General features: G+C 46.3%; 1 protein-coding gene across 7 annotated transcripts in view; it reads right to left on the minus strand.

Moving 5' to 3' along the window:
* The window catches only part of HECTD4 (HECT domain E3 ubiquitin protein ligase 4), a 188,891-nt gene that overhangs the window by 18,210 nt on the left and 154,351 nt on the right, over positions 1–16,330 (minus strand). For all 7 annotated transcript variants that reach the window (XM_035706730.2, XM_035706727.2, XM_025474006.3 and 4 more), the window contains 8 exons: positions 13,525–13,685; positions 10,518–10,699; positions 9,126–9,331; positions 8,693–8,823; positions 8,203–8,408; positions 6,510–6,689; positions 2,610–3,916; positions 1,402–1,609 (listed from right to left, as the gene is read on the minus strand). In XM_035706730.2, coding sequence (XP_035562623.1) covers positions 1,402–1,609; positions 2,610–3,916; positions 6,510–6,689; positions 8,203–8,408; positions 8,693–8,823; positions 9,126–9,331; positions 10,518–10,699; positions 13,525–13,685 — 2,581 coding nt within the window. The remainder of the gene's footprint in view (positions 1–1,401; positions 1,610–2,609; positions 3,917–6,509; positions 6,690–8,202; positions 8,409–8,692; positions 8,824–9,125; positions 9,332–10,517; positions 10,700–13,524; positions 13,686–16,330) is intronic.

Here is a 16,330-nt window from a genome sequence, read left to right on the forward strand (position 1 = left end):
AAATTTTTTTGTTCCCAAACAAGTGCTCCAGAGGATGGGCCTCAGGAATCCATCAGAACCCCATCTGATGCTTTTCGTGGCCAAAGACCCAGGTACAGGGGCTAAAATGCCTTGCTCATCACTCCCTTCTCCTTCCTGCCCCGCCCACAGGGCTTCACGGGCCCCAGGCTGAGGAGGGAGTGGACTCAGCAGGACCCTAATTTAAGAGTCTCTAGCAAAATGTGTGTGGCACCAACATGGCCAAATGACCGAGTAGAAGGTCTGACTAGAATTGGACCAGGAACTAGATCTAAATTCAGAGTCAATGTACAAAAAGGTTGGCAGAGCATTAGTTATGGCAGAAAAAGGCCTCAGACCTTATGGCAGTCATCTCCACGTGGGCTGCAGAGAGCTGAGGGGCCAAATGCATAGTAATACGAGGCTGGTGCTAAGACTGGGATGAGGAGACCCAGGTGGCCCCCACAGGTGCAAGATTCCCCAAAAATGCAGTGATCAAGATTCATATTTCAAAATGAATCAGAAAAAGAAATCAAAATTAATATATCAACAGTACTGTGCCAGGCCATATTAGAGCTTGATGTGAAAGGAATAATCAGTAATACCGATTCCATCTTTATTTAAAATTTTACTATTTAAAATAGTAAAGTCTGTTCATTTGTGGGTATTTTGTCTTGATTTTAACTTCTATAAATATTCAGTTAAAGTGTTATTTTATCGGGACAGCTGGGTGGCTCAGTGGTTGAGTGTCTGCCTTTGGCTCAAGGCTCAGTGGTTGAGTGTCTGCCTTTGGCTCAAGGCGTGATCCCAGGGTCCTCGGATCAAGTCCCACATCAGGCTCCCTGCAGGGAACCTGCTTCTCCCTCTGCTTATGTCTCTGCCTTTCTCTGTCTCTCATGAATAAAACCTTTAAAAATAAATAAGTAAAATAAAATACTATTTATCTAGGGATGCCCACTTAAAAATTTTTTTTCATTTAAATTCGATTTTGTTAATATAGATATAGAGTGTATTTGTATTATCAGTTTCAGGGGCAGAATTTGCTGATTCATCAATTTCATTTACAAGACCACTTCTGAGCCCGAGGCAGGCTGTGGCACATGGTTCCTGGCGCTCTCTCAGCAGGCTGGAGCACAGCAGGCTAGAGGCAAGGGTGCCCTCATGGTCCTCAGAGCCCTGCCAGCTTCCATGAGCCAAACAGAGAACATCTGTCCCATCTCCCGAGAGCCACCCAGCATCTTCTCAATTCGGGTGGCTGCCAAAATTCCTTTCTCAGGTAGGATATTAAAAAAGTAGTAGATATTGGGTACAGAGAGAGCAGAGGACTTTGGCTCATTTTTTCCTATAAATTTAAAACTGCCCCCAAAAAAGTCTGTTAATTAAAAAAAAAATTCCATAACCCACCTTTAATTGACTTATCATTGAAATAATCCTCTAACCCTGGGCTCCCCTGAGTATCAAACAGGCTCTGATTTACTACAGACACAGTGAGAATCTCTTCTGTTGACATCTCCATCAATTCATCTTCACCATCCAAACTTGACAAACCAATCAAGTCATTATTGTTAAATAAACTTGCTCGAATTTTCTCAATTTTGGCTCGGGATCTTATCTGTGTGAACAGAGAGAAGGGTCAGGATTGGAGTAATGACCTTGCTTGCCTTCCCACCTTTCCCTGAAATCCTCTCCTGGTCTCAGTGCTGTGAGTGCTGACTCACGCGAGCTGGCCTCACTGGGAATGTCTCTGCTTCACACCAACTGCAGTAACCTGGAGGGGGACATCTCAGCCAGAAATCTCTGTTGCTAAACCCCAATCAGGTCTGCAGCTTTACTTTCATGCCCAAGGAGCTAAAGTCCACACTCAGCTCTGAGAAAGCCCCCAGGAAGAAAGTGCATATATTAAGTGATTCCAGGGAATAAACCAACCACTGGGTTCTTGAGCTCTCCTGTTAGTGCTCTGGAAGAGCAAAGCAATACCCTTTCCCTTCTAGTGCCTTCCTCACCATATCCAATAATGGGAGGACAGCTTTATTCTGAGTCTGACTCCCCTCACACAAGGGTGAAGACACAGGATATAGGATTTCCTTTTCCTTTTTTTTTTTTTTGGATGTAGGATTTCTAAACAAGGAGGCTTAAGAAGCAGATGGGATTCTGAAGTGGAAATGTGACCTGGAAACTCAGAATCACCCAGAACAGAATGGCAAGTCTGTTCTCACAGGATCAGCTAAGATCCCTCCCGCTGATAACAATGTTTAAAACCACCTAAGGCCACTCAGATATATACCGGTGGGCCTGAGCTGGAATGCACTTGATAAAGACCATCCACTGGGAAAGGTCAGGCCCTTGAACCCCTCTGTCTCCCTCCCATACTCAGCAACAAACCACATTTACTTCATGACATCAGGCTTGAATTCACTCTTCAGAATGTGACCTCAGACACAGATAATCAACATAATAAATCATGGCGGCTTCCAAGAGCTGCCTCAGGGAGCCCTAATATCACCTATCGCTTAATCCCTTGGAAATAATACTGGGATGTTTAACAAGGCGGGGGGGGGGGGAATTCAAGCTGCTCATGATTTTAGTGGTTGCCAAGGCATGAGCACTGTTACCTCCACGACTGCGAAGCCTTTGATGGGGCGTGCTGCGAGGGCCTGGTTGTCCAGGGATGTGACTGTGTACATGGAGCCCATGTCTGACACAGAGGCTGTCTCCGCATTGTCCAGTGGCTCCCCCAGGCTCCCCAGGCTCCCCAGGCTGCCAGTGCTGCATAGGGAGATGTCTAGACTCTCCTGGCTGGATACCACGTGGGGCTCCAATAAGCCAGGAGGGATGGGTGGCTCGAGGCCCGAGGGCAGCGGATCCACAGAGAGGTCACTGACTGTCTGAGAAATACCCTGGGAGCTGCAGATGGAGGCCTGGCTGGTGGAAGCAGATGCGCTGATGCTCATGGCAGGGGTCAGGCTGCTGGATGTGCTGACCTCCAAACTGTCCGTGCTGGGGAAGCCAAGGGTCTTCTCTGGTTCAGCTTTTCCATCACCACCCTCAGCCTTATCCTTTGGCTTCTTGGGGTCTTCATCCTGCAGGGGGATGTAGATCTCATCTTTAAAGACCCCACCGTGGGCATTGCAGGCCTTACGGATAGCACCCCTGACGACACCCTCGTCCAGGTGGGTGGGGATTCCAGAGATCACCAGCAAGCGGCTGTGTGCGGTGGGGCCTACCAGCGCCTGGCAGGCGTCAGCGATGGCATCGCTTGTCACACCCAGCCCCTGTGGGTCCTTCCTGGTGAGGTGTCGGAGAATGATGAGCAGGGTGAGGGCTCGATGAAACCACAGCATGTCTTCTGGCTTGCTGCCCCCAATGCTGAGCATGGCAGAGTCTGACTCCACCGAGCGGGACGACTGGCGTTTCCCAGAGGATGAGGCCTTTTCCCGCTTCATCTTGACTTTCTTCCTCTTAGACAGGAGGCTGGGGCTCTGTGGTGTCTGTCCCGGGGAAGAGGATGAGGAGGACGAGGAGTCACTGAGATTTGGAGTGGTTGTTGAGGTCACCCCGCTGGCTGTGACGCTCATGTTGGTGGGCAGGGTCACTTCGGCCACTGCCAGGCAACCTTCCATGAGTGCGTGAAAGTATGTAGAGAACCTGCCTTGGTCGGTGGTCACCGCTGACCCTGAGCCTCCACATGTGCTGCCCGAGACCCAGCTCTGGGTCTCCTCATCGTATAGCTTATGGAGCTCCGACTGCAAAGCCATCAGCATGGCCAGACAGGGGTTCAGCTGAAGGGCAATGGAGGAGGACAGGCCAGCAGGGTGCTTCCTCTGCTCCAGGGCATGCACTGTGCGCAGCAGCTCTGCCAGGAGATGGAAAACAAGCTCCTTCACGCAGGCCGCCATGTCTGTTGTCCACAGGAAGTTTCCTGAGGCAAATATAAAACAATAGCAGCAGCTGTCACTTGTATGGCACTTGTTCCTTACTGAGGACTGTTCCTGGCACTGTGTTATCAATCCCTATCTCACAGATGAAAAAACAGAGGCTCAAAGAGCTGAAACCTGGTTGATGGCCCCCAGAGTCTATGGTCTTAACCCCTATGCCACATGATTGCACAGAGCTGGGTTCTATGGCTCACACCAAAAAATATTTCTTTCTTTCTCATAAGGTTTATCAAATGAGTTGGTGACAAGTCACAAGAATAGTACTTCCCAAATCATGAGATGCTTACTATTGGGGACACACAATCCAATTTTATCAGACAACCCAGAACAACAAACTGACGAGATATTCCTTTTATTTTTGTTTAAGATTTTATTTATTTATTTGAGAAAGAGAGAGAGAGAGAGAGAGAGAGAGAGAGAACGAGCAGGGAGGGAAGAAGCAGAACCCCTGCTAAGCAGGGAGCCCAACGTGTGGCTCAATCCCAGGACCCTGGGATCATGACCTGAGCCAAAGGCAGACACTTAACCAACTAAGTCACCCAGGCACCCGAAGGTATTCCTTCCTTACTCCCCTTCCAGTCCTGATTTTGTCCACAAGAAAGTCTTACTGCAGGAAGTGTATCTTTCATAGAGAATGCGCCACAGACCCAGAGCCTCTGACAGGCAACAATGGTCAAATTTCCTAATGGAAACTATTTTATAGTAAACCTTCTAATTATGGCAAGGGATACTAATTTTTCATTTAAAGTGGCAACATAAAGTTTCCTTTAAAATTAAAGTTTAAAAAAAGGAGAAAAGAGCTGATTGCCAAAAAACCAAAACAATAAATACCAACAGGCACAATTCGTAGGCATGGCAATCACATAAAGATTGTAATGAGGAGGACTGAAGTTCAGGAAACAGGGTCTAGCACAAGAAGATGGGTCACAGGTTTGTTCCAAGATCCCCTTCGTGTCAGATGTGCATCTTAAATTCACATTAAGCTGCCTGATCTCCTAGGGGTGATGCTGCTTTGTAACTTAACTGAAAATAAACTCATGCTGGTCATGCCACGTGGGGTCCCAGGAAACCATTCACAGAGAACAAGCAAGTGCCTACGGGCCTCAGGGGCACCCCTTCAGATGCTCATGTGACCTCCTCGCCATCGTCCTTCCTCTGCTTTTTGCCACCTCTGTAAGAGGACAGCCTTAGAGAGAATTATCCTCCACCCAGATTGCAAATGGCAGCCGTGAGTGGAGACTGCCCACAGACCTCTCCTTCTCATGGTGGTTTCCTGCTCACCTTCCTTGATCCTATGCCCCAAAGTATTTTAAGGAATTTGAAGGGTGCCTGGGTGGCTCAGTTGGTTAAGCATCTGCCTTCGGCTCATGTCATAAGATCCCGGGGTCCTGGGACTGAGCCCCGCATCAGGCTCCCTGCTTCTCCCTCTCGCTCTGCCACTCCCCCTGCTTGTGCTGTCTCCCTCTCTGTCAAATAAATAAAATCTTACCAAAAAAAAAAAATTTAGTTGCCAACATTGAAAAACTGGGAAATTCACATCAATATCTACATTACTGGCTTTTCTTGAAATAAAATATAATAATAGCTGGCAGGATCGGGGTCACCTTCTCATGTAGCAATGAGTGACAGGGCTCAGAGACTGGCAGAGCATGAGGTGCTCTGGCCCACTCTCATGTCCCCCACTGACATCATCTGTCTGACCCCTGAGGGCATGCAAGAGGACTTTTTCCCTCCTACATCATAAATAATTTCAAAAGTATAGGGAAGTTGAGCTACTTATACAGTAAACACCTGTGCATACACCACCAGGTTCTCCCAGTAACACTCTGCAGTATTTGCTCTTATGTAGCTACCTATCTACCCCTCTATTCACCCAGAAACTCATCTGGTAGTTATTTCAAAATAAGTTGCAGACGTTAGTCTGTTTTATCCCTGAACACTTAGGCAGATATATCACTAATGAAGTTCAATATTTATGTAGAATTTGAGGTGAATTTACATATGGAAAAATACACAACTCTGAAGTTTACCTTTCTATTGAATTTTACCAAAATGCAACCCCTTTTAACCTTTCAGGAACTATGAAGTTATAATGTTTGATCCTGCAACATTATTTACTCCTACACCACCTTTCATCTCCAAAGTTATGAAAATGGCACATATTCATGTTTTAAAGTATGATAAAAATAATCTAATTTTCATGATTAGTTGCCACCCCTCAAAATAATAATACCCTGCACTGTCATGTATGTAGAAGGTGAGATTGCAGGGACGTCTGTCGGGACACAGTCAGCTAAGTGTCTGACTCTCAGGGTTGTGAGATCAAGCCCTATGTTGGGCTCTGTGCAGAATCTGCTTGAGACACTCATCCCTTCCCCCTCCTATGTGCTCTCTCTCTCTCTCAAAATAAATAAATAAATCTTCAAAAAACCAAGAAGGCTAGGCTCTATATGACTGTCAACTCCATAAGCCCTTTTCAAATGACACCCACCTAACAAGAGACCACCAGTGACAAGCCCCTTCCTCAGGCACTGAGCTAGCTCTCCCAGCCCAGTGTGGGAGGAAGGTAAGCCTTACCCAGCAGCTCCACAACTTGCAGGAGGACAGATGTGGGGATGGTGTCGGGCTCATCTTCGGATCTCCCTTCACCATCCTCTGACCTCCAGGACAGCAGCTGTTCCGTGAAGGCCATAGCCAGAGGGAACTCCAGGGGCAGAGAATGCAACACTAGCACAGCTCCAGGAGGTGGAGACACCCCTAGAAGAGAGGCCAAGGAAGAAGTCTCCTAATTGGCAGCACCTGATCAAAATAAGCCTAAGAAAGGGACCCACCAGGTGTGTGTGGAAGAACAGAGCTGGAAGGAAAGCCAACTTGCTCATCTGCTGGAGGCGAAAGGAAACATAACCCCCACATAGAGTCCGCTGCAGGTGCCGGAGAAGTCAGAGGCCATCCCTCCAAAGTCCATTTATCAGTGGAATGAGGGGACAACGGGCAGAGACGAGAATAGGGAGGATAAATACTCACTAGCTGCTTAGATACTGGCCAGCCTAATAAGTCAGCATGGAAATACTAAGTCAGACCTTAAAGATGCTTCATTAGAATATTCCTGGCTTGGTAAAGGAATAATCAGCTGTTTATTAATCACCTGGATTGCAGCTGGGGTGTGGCTGCAATCCCATGAGACCAATAAACTTGTATCAGGTTACAGAGTAGACTAGCGCTACCAGACTCCTCAGCTTGGATTCTTCCTCATTACCTTGTGTCACTGCACGGCCTAAATCTGGCCAGAGATGCTACAGTGAGAGGGAAAAGACCCCAAGGCTTGACATCCACCCTCCACCACATCCTGCACCACACCCCAAGGCCCACTGCAAGCTCTGATCAGACATAAGTTAGGCCATTAGGGGTCTGGGGATCTTGGGACAAGTCAGGAGGAACCATGTTGGACTGGCCTGCATTTTGGGGTGAACGTTTATCTTGTGATAACTGGGGAGTGAGAAGATAAAGATCTTCTGCTTATTTAATTATAAAGTTTAAAGAACAGCTAGTAAAGGCAAAGCACTATAAATCAGCCCTAATGAAAAGATATCATCAAAGTGGTTTTTTGTGTTTTTCCCCAGAGGTCAAATAAATTTATATTTGTCTCTAATGAACATGGATCCATCCTTTCTCGTCAAACACGACAAGGAAGCGCAGTGGAAGTCTGACCAGGTTTTCCTTGCCTCCTTGTGTTCTCTCAGAAACAGTCAGCTGGCACCAGGGCGTGGGGCACACAAGCAGGGGTCAGCAGAGGGGGAGCCCCCACATAAACATGCGCAGGCTTAGCAAAGAATGCCAGGAAGACAAGACCAACTGGGCCTGCTCCCCTGGCCACCAGGATGTTTACCTGCACCCCAGGGAGCCACCCACACCTGAGAGAATTAAGTTTTAATGAACGCTGGAGGAAGGCCACTGGAATTAGGGCAGCTACATGACCACTCTGTTCAGGTCATTCCACAGAGCGCACGCTTGTGAAAGGAAAGGAAAGGAAAGGAAAGGAAAGAAAAGGAAATCCCCACTGAAGTCTAAGCAGCATCTGCCAGGCCTGCCCCAGGCAAGAAAATCATATTTCATCTCCTGCCCCTAAAGTACACTGTCCTGAGCACCTCTTGTTCTTTACTGGCCAGAAACTGGAACACAGCAAGGTACAAAGTCCTTTCTATTGTCAAAAAGAAGGAAAGCAAAAAATGACTTCATGCTGTTCTTATCAAGCACTAACTCAGAGACATACCTAGTTTGATGTGGACCTTGTCTGTGGAGAGGATCACAGAGGGGTACTGGTTGGCGGTAGGCGGCGGTGTAAGGCCAGTGTTGGCTGGAGACGCATCCCGTGGATAACAGACAGCCTCGATCAGGTTTAGCTGACCATTTCGCTTGACTTTGTGGCCCAGCCCGTACACGAGCACCCGCGCCCACGGCGCCTTGTACAGGGAGGAGCTGTGGAGGCGAAAGGGAGGGTCAGCAGAGCCCGGCCGCATATGCCAGGGATGAAATGGAGGGTAAGAACTGGGCATTTGGAGGTCATTTCCACCACACCTTAGAGGGTCGTTCTGTATAAGGGTGAATTTCCCAAACGCGGAAATATGAGAAGAACTATAGACTATTTCAAATTAAGTACATGTGAAAGAGTAAAAACAATTTGAGTTTTTCTCCTGTCAGTTTCACCAGACTCCAGTTTTCTTTTTTCTCCCACCAGCTCTCCTGGAGAATGGGCAACTTACTCTTTACGGAATCCAGACTGACTTTCTTTGCAAGACACGACAACAAAAGCCGCCCCAGGGAAATTAACATCCATGTTGACTTTGGACTCCGAAATTGGGAACTCTTCAGAGGGGAACTGCTCAGGTGCTGTCTGCAAAGAGAGTTAACAAGGAAAGCCATGGGCTACACACAAGAGAGCGTATCATCCTCCCCAACTCCCAGGCAAAGGATGGAGCCAATGCATATGCAGTCACAGGCTCAGTGGGACAAGAAAGCCCTCGGGGAGAAAGGCCACTATGGATGGGACAAGGGAGAAAGCCTTGAGGAAAAGGAGACTGGTTTGGGGAGGGGGCAGGTTTGGGGAAGAGAGAGTGTCATTTTTAGTAAGCCAATAAGACTTCTGATTAAGAATTATAACCCCAATTCAGGGAACTTAGAGCTTTAGACTTCTACCTGGAGGAAGGAGCAGATCTGTTTCGTCAGCTCCAACAGGCTCTCCTCACCCTGATGCAGAGTCCGGGTGATGGCCACATTGAGCCACTCTCTTACTGTCTGGGAGCTGCCCTGGTAGAAGAGGTCTGTGGCTGAGCAGTTCTGGGAGTGGACGCAATGGTGCAGAGACTGTGCCAAGAGGATGGAGCTGGAGCTGATGGTGCCATCTGGGGTCAGGGAAGAAAATCTAAGTTCACCAGAACAGAAGCCAATGGCGGGTAGAGCCTGGGTAACAATGAGCAGCCTGCCCAGTTAACCAAGACAGGGTAGCTCAGACACAATGTCTCGGATAAGACATTACCAATCAGATCCTATGGACTGTCAGGTTAGAAGAAGGGGTTCACATCAGTGGTCTAAAGTTTTCCTTTCTTTTAAGCAACAAAACTGTTTCCTAAAATCAAATCTGAAGTGGAGGAGCAAGTTTGTTTGTTTGTTTGTTTCTTTCTTTCTTTCTTTTTCTTTTCTTTTTTTGTAAGTAAGTTTCTTAAACAGAAGTGGAGCTGCTTAGATGCAGGGGTTCCCATAGCCTGACTTCATGTGTCCTGGCCCACCCCGAGGCTCCCCCAAGGAACTGCTGGGGAGTCTGTAAAGCAAGTGTTAGGTCATTACAACAAAGTTTCTTCCACACACACTTTAAAGCTTTCCAGATGTTTTAGAGCCTCTGTGTTCTTGGGGTGGGTCTGGGGACCCCAGCACACACACACACTGGCTGGGAGCCCACAGCTGGGAGATGCCTGCTAGGCCTATCTTCGTTTCTGGGAGGCCAAAATGAGCAGGCAAAGGCTGAGGTGCTGGGGGAAGACAGAGGGTCCTGGACTGGGCTAAGTAGCTTCACCATTTAGCATTTGCCAGGGAGCAAACACACAGCATCGGGCCTTGCCAAGGGCTCCAAGCTTAGCAGATACACACAACCTGGCCCATTGAAACAGCTCCACCGGAAGTCACAATGAACCAGTAAAGTCTGCTGTGGAGGAGCTTGTTAAAAAGAACATTTTCCTTTCTTAACAATGCCTGTGAGAATGTCTGTGAGAATTGTACAGTGACAGGACTTCCTAAGTGATGCTTAATTTTCCTTGATCCACAATTTGGTCAGGAAGCTCAATGAGTGCTTAACAAGTCAAGGACTAAACAGGTCATATAGTTTACTTCCATTTTTCAAAGTGAGCAAGCAGAGCCCAAATCATTGAGACTTTTCAGAGCTGTTTATCTGTACTAATCTGGAGGCCCTGCATCACATGGAGAGTGGAGAGCAGGTCCATCACCCTCCCACTCTCCTGCCTAGGGCCAGCTCACTTTCAGGATTATCCCACCCTGAGCTGGTATCACCAGGTATGGCTGGAAGCTAAGGCTCACCTGGGAGGGGAGGAGCCAGGAGCTGATTGGAGAGCAGCTGCAGGTGCTCCAGGGTGATATCCCGGATGGCAGGGATGTGAAAGAGGCGGGTGAACAAGTGTGGCAGCTTCGGGGCAAAGATGTTGAGCAGGGCCATACGGCAGTACAGCCTGGCCAGCGCCGCCTCGCACCGAAGCAGCTCTCTACGAGGAAAGTGGGAGAAGCACTGAGTGCCGGGGCTGGGTTGCAAGGCCACTCTTCCAGTCTTGGCTTCTGTACACCAAGCTAGTCATTTGTGTCTTAAATAGTCATATTTAAGCATGTTTGGATTTTCTCTACTCAAAAATCACTGTGGAAAAAAGGAATGAAAATAGAGGTCCACACAAAAACTTCTACATGTATGTTTACATGAGCACTACTTAGAGTAGCCAAAAAAGGGAAACAACCCAAATGTCCATCAAGTGAAGAACAGTAAATCCACACAGTGGATAAAGCACTGACACCTGCTACGATGTGGATCAACCTTGACGACACCATGCCAAGAGAAAAAGGCCAGACGCAAAGCACCACACAGTACGTTATTACATTTCACAGACTCCAGAATCAAGCAAATCCATAGAAATGGAAGAAAGTTGAGCTGGAAGAGAGAATGGGCATGGAGTTTCTCCTTTGGGTTATGAAAAGGTTTTAAAAGTGATTGTGGTGAGTACTGCACACTTCTGTAAACATACTAAACACCACTGACTTGCAGACTTTAAATGGGTTCACAGTATGTGAACTATAGCTCACTGCAGCTGTTATAAAAAATGCTCTGTGAACACTCTTTATATGATGATTTCTGAAGTCACTGGCTTGCCTTGAATAACAGCTCATTAGTGGCTAAGCAAGTCTCATTTAGAATCACATGTCTTGGCAAATAATCTAATACTAAGCATAGGGGAGGCTCCCTGTATTTCTTTAAGCTAATCACCATTATCAAAAATTCTCCTGATATTAACCACCTAACTAAAAAATCAAGTTAGAAGCAGCCCTATTGTCTCTAAAAAGTCTAGGTTTAAAAGCCACTTGGAGCCATAAGGGCTCATTCTGTATCACCTACTGATTTGAATTAAATTTACCGCTGGTCTATCATAACTCACATTTGGGCATAACGGCAATTAAAGAAGCCACATAAGATTTGATGAGTTTCTACAGCTAAGAAAACTAACACAGCTAAGATGCTGCATTTAGGTGGTTTATTTCTCATCTCCACTGGTCTCTAATATTCTTTTGCCAGACTTTAAAACAAACCACCTCTACCTTCCTCCTTCTGCGGAAGTCCATTTGTTGGTGGCACTAGCACAGCTCAGAACAGGCGAGGCAGTAAAACAGAGGAGGTCTGAATATGCAAGCTGAAAGCCGTTACTGACTCCCCACAGCTTTCCCTTCAGATTTCAGAGGCTGCAGTTGGCAGGGAGATTATTTTGGCTCTGCCCAGCAGCTCCTGCAGACTGCTAATGTCTCTGAAGTCACAGCTGAGCCCTCTTCTGCTTTTTCTAAGCCATGTGAGTGCCTTAGAGCATACCTCTGATGAACATCCCAGAAATTCAGTCACTTTATTAATCAATGAAACCCATGTGGCGGGATCCCTGGGTGGCACAGCGGTTTAGCGCCTGCCTTTGGCCCAGGGCGCGATCCTGGAGACCCGGGATCAAATCCCACGTCGGGCTCCCGGTGCATGGAGCCTGCTTCTCCCTCTGCCTATGTCTCTCTCTCTCTCTCTCTCTCTCTGTGACTATCATAAATAAATAAAAATTAAAAAAAAAAAGAAACCCATGTGGCATATTTGCTAGTTCTCTTGATACTGAAATCACCACAATACTGAGAATAAATGTCCTACACCTGTAGCCTGACTGTAACCTTACAAAGCACTTTCTTGCCTTCTCGTTCAGTTGCTAGTCAAAGGCCATTAAGTTACATCTATCAGAAACATTTGCCAAAAATACAACTGACTTATGAAATAAAGCTTTAAAAGCTTTTAAGACTATCATATTGATATTTAAGTATATATGTTTTGGGATCCTTTTCAACAGATATTTTGAGTTTTCAGTGTGAGCCAGGGTCCAGATTAGACACTGGGAGCCCTAGCAAAGAGACAAAGCCTCTGCTTTTCAGAGCCTCACAGCCGAGGAGGAGGAAACACAACACAATAAGTTAAACCAAACTAACAGGCAAAAACATCAGGTCCTGGAAAGGAAGTAAGATGCAGTGCTTTGACAACATGTGACTTCATGTTTACTTTAGATAGTGAGGCAAAGCCTCTTTGGAAAGGCGACATACTGAGATCCGAATGACAAGAAAGAGACGGCCACGCAAAGTTCTAGGCAAAGCACCCCAGACTGAGGGAAGAGCACATGTAGAGACACTGTGGAGGACACAAGTGTGTCTGAGACACCCCAAAAGGCTAGCACTGCTGACAGAGTACATGGAACAGCAGAGACTTTGGGGCCCTTGTATGGGTTTTGTGAGCCAGGTTAATGGTTTGGATTCTACTCCAGGGGAAATGGAAAGCCATAGAAGGTTTGAATTAGCAGAGAGAGACAACTTACTGAGGGCAAGCCCATGTTTCCTTGGTGACCTCCACCCAGTGCTAGGCACAGTGCATGCATTCAGAAAGAAAACACCTGGCTAGCTTAACGGACAAATGAGCTGGCTGCTCATGTGGGGCCTGGACATCCTCTTAGTTCTCTCTACTGGGCTGGCTTTGCTCTTGATAACTTTTCCACATTCTTCCAATCTCCAGCTACTCCTCAATACCATCCCCTCCCTGCCCCTGCTGCCGGCTCACAGCTGAGTGCCTGTGGCATAGTCCAGGTTAACACCAGATCCTACAACATTTCTTCCCAACTCCTGCAATTTTGCTGTCACAAGCTTCCTTCTCTCTTTCTCTTAGCTTTGAAGGAAAAGCTTATTTATGATGAAAGGTTCTTGTGGTAAAATATGATAAGTGAATTTCTGTGATCCAGTAGAAAAAAGGGCTTAATTCTACCTGTGTATTTGAAGGTTGGTATTGTCGAGTGTGACCAGCCCATTGGTGGCCGTTCTTCGGTAGCCTGCTGGGGGCCTTTCCAGCATATCAATGGGATACCAGTATCGGACCAGTACACCTTCACTTCGGAGGTATGTTTCTACCTGCACCAATTCGTTTACCTACAACAGTTAAAGGAAAGGCCTGTTTGATTTTTTTGAGCACTGACTTTTCCCCCTCAAGTTTTAAAATACATATATAGATTACAGTAATAAGTATTAGTTTCATGTCACTGAGTCTCTAAAAGGTCAAAGACATCTGGTTAGTATTAACAGCGTGTTTAGTTTTTTCATACTGGTTTTCAAATTTCAACTGGTATATAATCACGAATTACAAATTTAAACACAGGGATCCCTGGGTGGCTCAGCTGGTTAAGTGTCTGCCTCCAGTTTTGGCTCAGGTCATGATCTCAGGGCTGTGGGATTGAGCCTTCATTGGCTCCGCGGTGGGTATGGAGCCTGCTTAAGATTCTCTTTCCCTCTGGCCCTCCCCCCCGACTCTAATAAAAAAAAGAAATTTAAAGACAACAGTGTTATATTTCAATAATTTGGTGCATATTATTTTATGTTGGTTTTATGTTGATAATTCTGTAAAAGCATGGGGCACCTGGGTGGCTCAGTGGCTGGGCATCCAACTCATGATTTGGGCTTGGATCATGATCTCAGAGTCGTGGGATTGAGCTCCGTGTGGAGTTCTGTGCTTAGTGGGGAGTCTGCTTTTCTCTCTTGCTCTTCCTCCTTCCCTCCTAGGTGCCCCCCCCCCCACTCATGCTCTCTTCTCAAATAAATAAATCTTTTAAAAAATAATAATTTTGGAAAAGCAGAGAATCTGATAGCTCTATTTCATTGCACGAAAATAAAAAGTAAACTCATGCATATAAGCTTTGGATTCAAATACGAATGTAGGTTTTGTTTAGGGATTATTATTAAAACAAAAAAGACTCTACTTGAGAAATAACAGAATTATTATTTTAACAAAATTTTTATTTTTCTAATTTATACTTGCACATATTTCCAACTGCTGAAAAACACAGTCGGTTATATATTTTCTGACAACTAGAATCAGAAGGTTGTATCAGAAGGCAGTGGGAGATTAATAGTATTACTGATGGAATTTCCTACTTGGACCTTTACCTTAGTAAACCACCAGTCAATAGCCTCTCTAAATATTTAATAATTCTGGGGGCGCCTGGGTGGCTCAGTTGGTTGAGTGCTGACTCTTGGTTCTGGCTCAGGTTCATGATCTCAGGGTCATTAATTGAGCTCCATGTCGTGCTCTGTGCTCAGCAAATAGTCTGCTTGAGATTCTCTCCCTCTCCCTCTTCTTCTTCCTGCTGCTCATGTGTGCTCTCTCTCAAATAAATACATCTTTAAAAAATTTAATGATAATGATTTGTAATTAAGTTCGGGTAAAATAGAGTCAGTAATAATGTAAACTTCCCATTTCAAAACATTAATGGTACCTAACATTACCTATTTCTGTATCTCTATCTAGATTCTTTCTTTTCCTTTTTTTTTTTATTTGTAAAGATTTTATTTATTTATTCATGAGATACACCCACACAGAGATAGAGACACAGGCAGAGGGAGAAGCAGGCTCCCTGTGGGGAGCCCAATGTGGGACCTGATCCCAGGACCCCAGTATCACAACCTGAGCCAAAGACAGATGCTTAACCACTGAGCCAGCCAGGAGTCCCTCTATCTAGATTCTAGCTTATCTACGTGGTGATAGATCCTTTTTCATCAGAGACTCTTAGGCTTGAACTATGTGTTATCAGTTTTTCTTGCATGGGAAACATCTCAAATGCCAGCATGTGCATGCGATCTTTCGATCGCAGTCATCACTTTCACACAGGACACTGTTTTCAAAAGAAAGCTTTGGCTTTCCCAACACTCATCTTCTGTTCCTTCTTCCCCACTCACGGTCCCTATCCCTGCTGAGAAGCCCATGGGTTTAATACACTCATGTTGCATACTGGGAAACGGAGGCTGAAAGAACCAGTGAGATGGTATGATCAAAATTAAAAAACTATTTCTTTGACTTGTGTCTGTAACAGTCGTGACAAAGACAGATGATCCATTTATTAAGGACCATGGGAGAATGTCCCCGGGACTTGGGTGGGTAGAAGGTAGGGACAGTTTGAACATGGCTGACAAAATGATGGCAGAGGCAGCGTGGTCTGAAGGGGCTGACAGCACTGAGCATTAAGAGCTTATCATCAGGGAATCCCTGGGTGGCGCAGCGGTTTGGCGCCTGCCTTTGGCCCAGGGCACCATCCTGGAGACCCGGGATTGAACCCCACGTCGGGCTCCCGCTGATGAAGCCTGCTTCTCCCTCTGCCTATGTCTCTGCCTCTCTCTCTCTCTCTCTGTGTGTGTGTGTGTGACTATCATAAATTAATTAATTAATTAATTAATTTTAAAAAAAGAGCTTATCATCAGCCCTGATCTGGGCCCATGAGAAAACCTCAGGTGAGCCATCTGGTGTGAGCATTCAGCTCACTTCCCTCATCCCTAGTCTGAGGAGGAATCCATCCGCATGATTATGAGTTTTTTAAAACTTTTTTTTTTTTTTTAAATTTGAGAGAGGGAGAGAGCATGGGTCCACAAGCATGGGTGGGGGCAGGGGCAGAGGGACAGGGACAAGCAAACCACGCTGAGCAGGGAGCTGGATTGGGCCTCAATCCCAATACCCTGGGATCATGACCTGAACTGAAAGCAGACACTTATCCAACTAAGCCAACCGGGCACCCCAGCATGATTGTTTT

The sequence above is a fragment of the Canis lupus genome, chromosome 26 (genome assembly GCF_003254725.2).
Source record: "Canis lupus dingo isolate Sandy chromosome 26, ASM325472v2, whole genome shotgun sequence".
Classification (NCBI taxonomy): domain Eukaryota; kingdom Metazoa; phylum Chordata; class Mammalia; order Carnivora; family Canidae; genus Canis; species Canis lupus.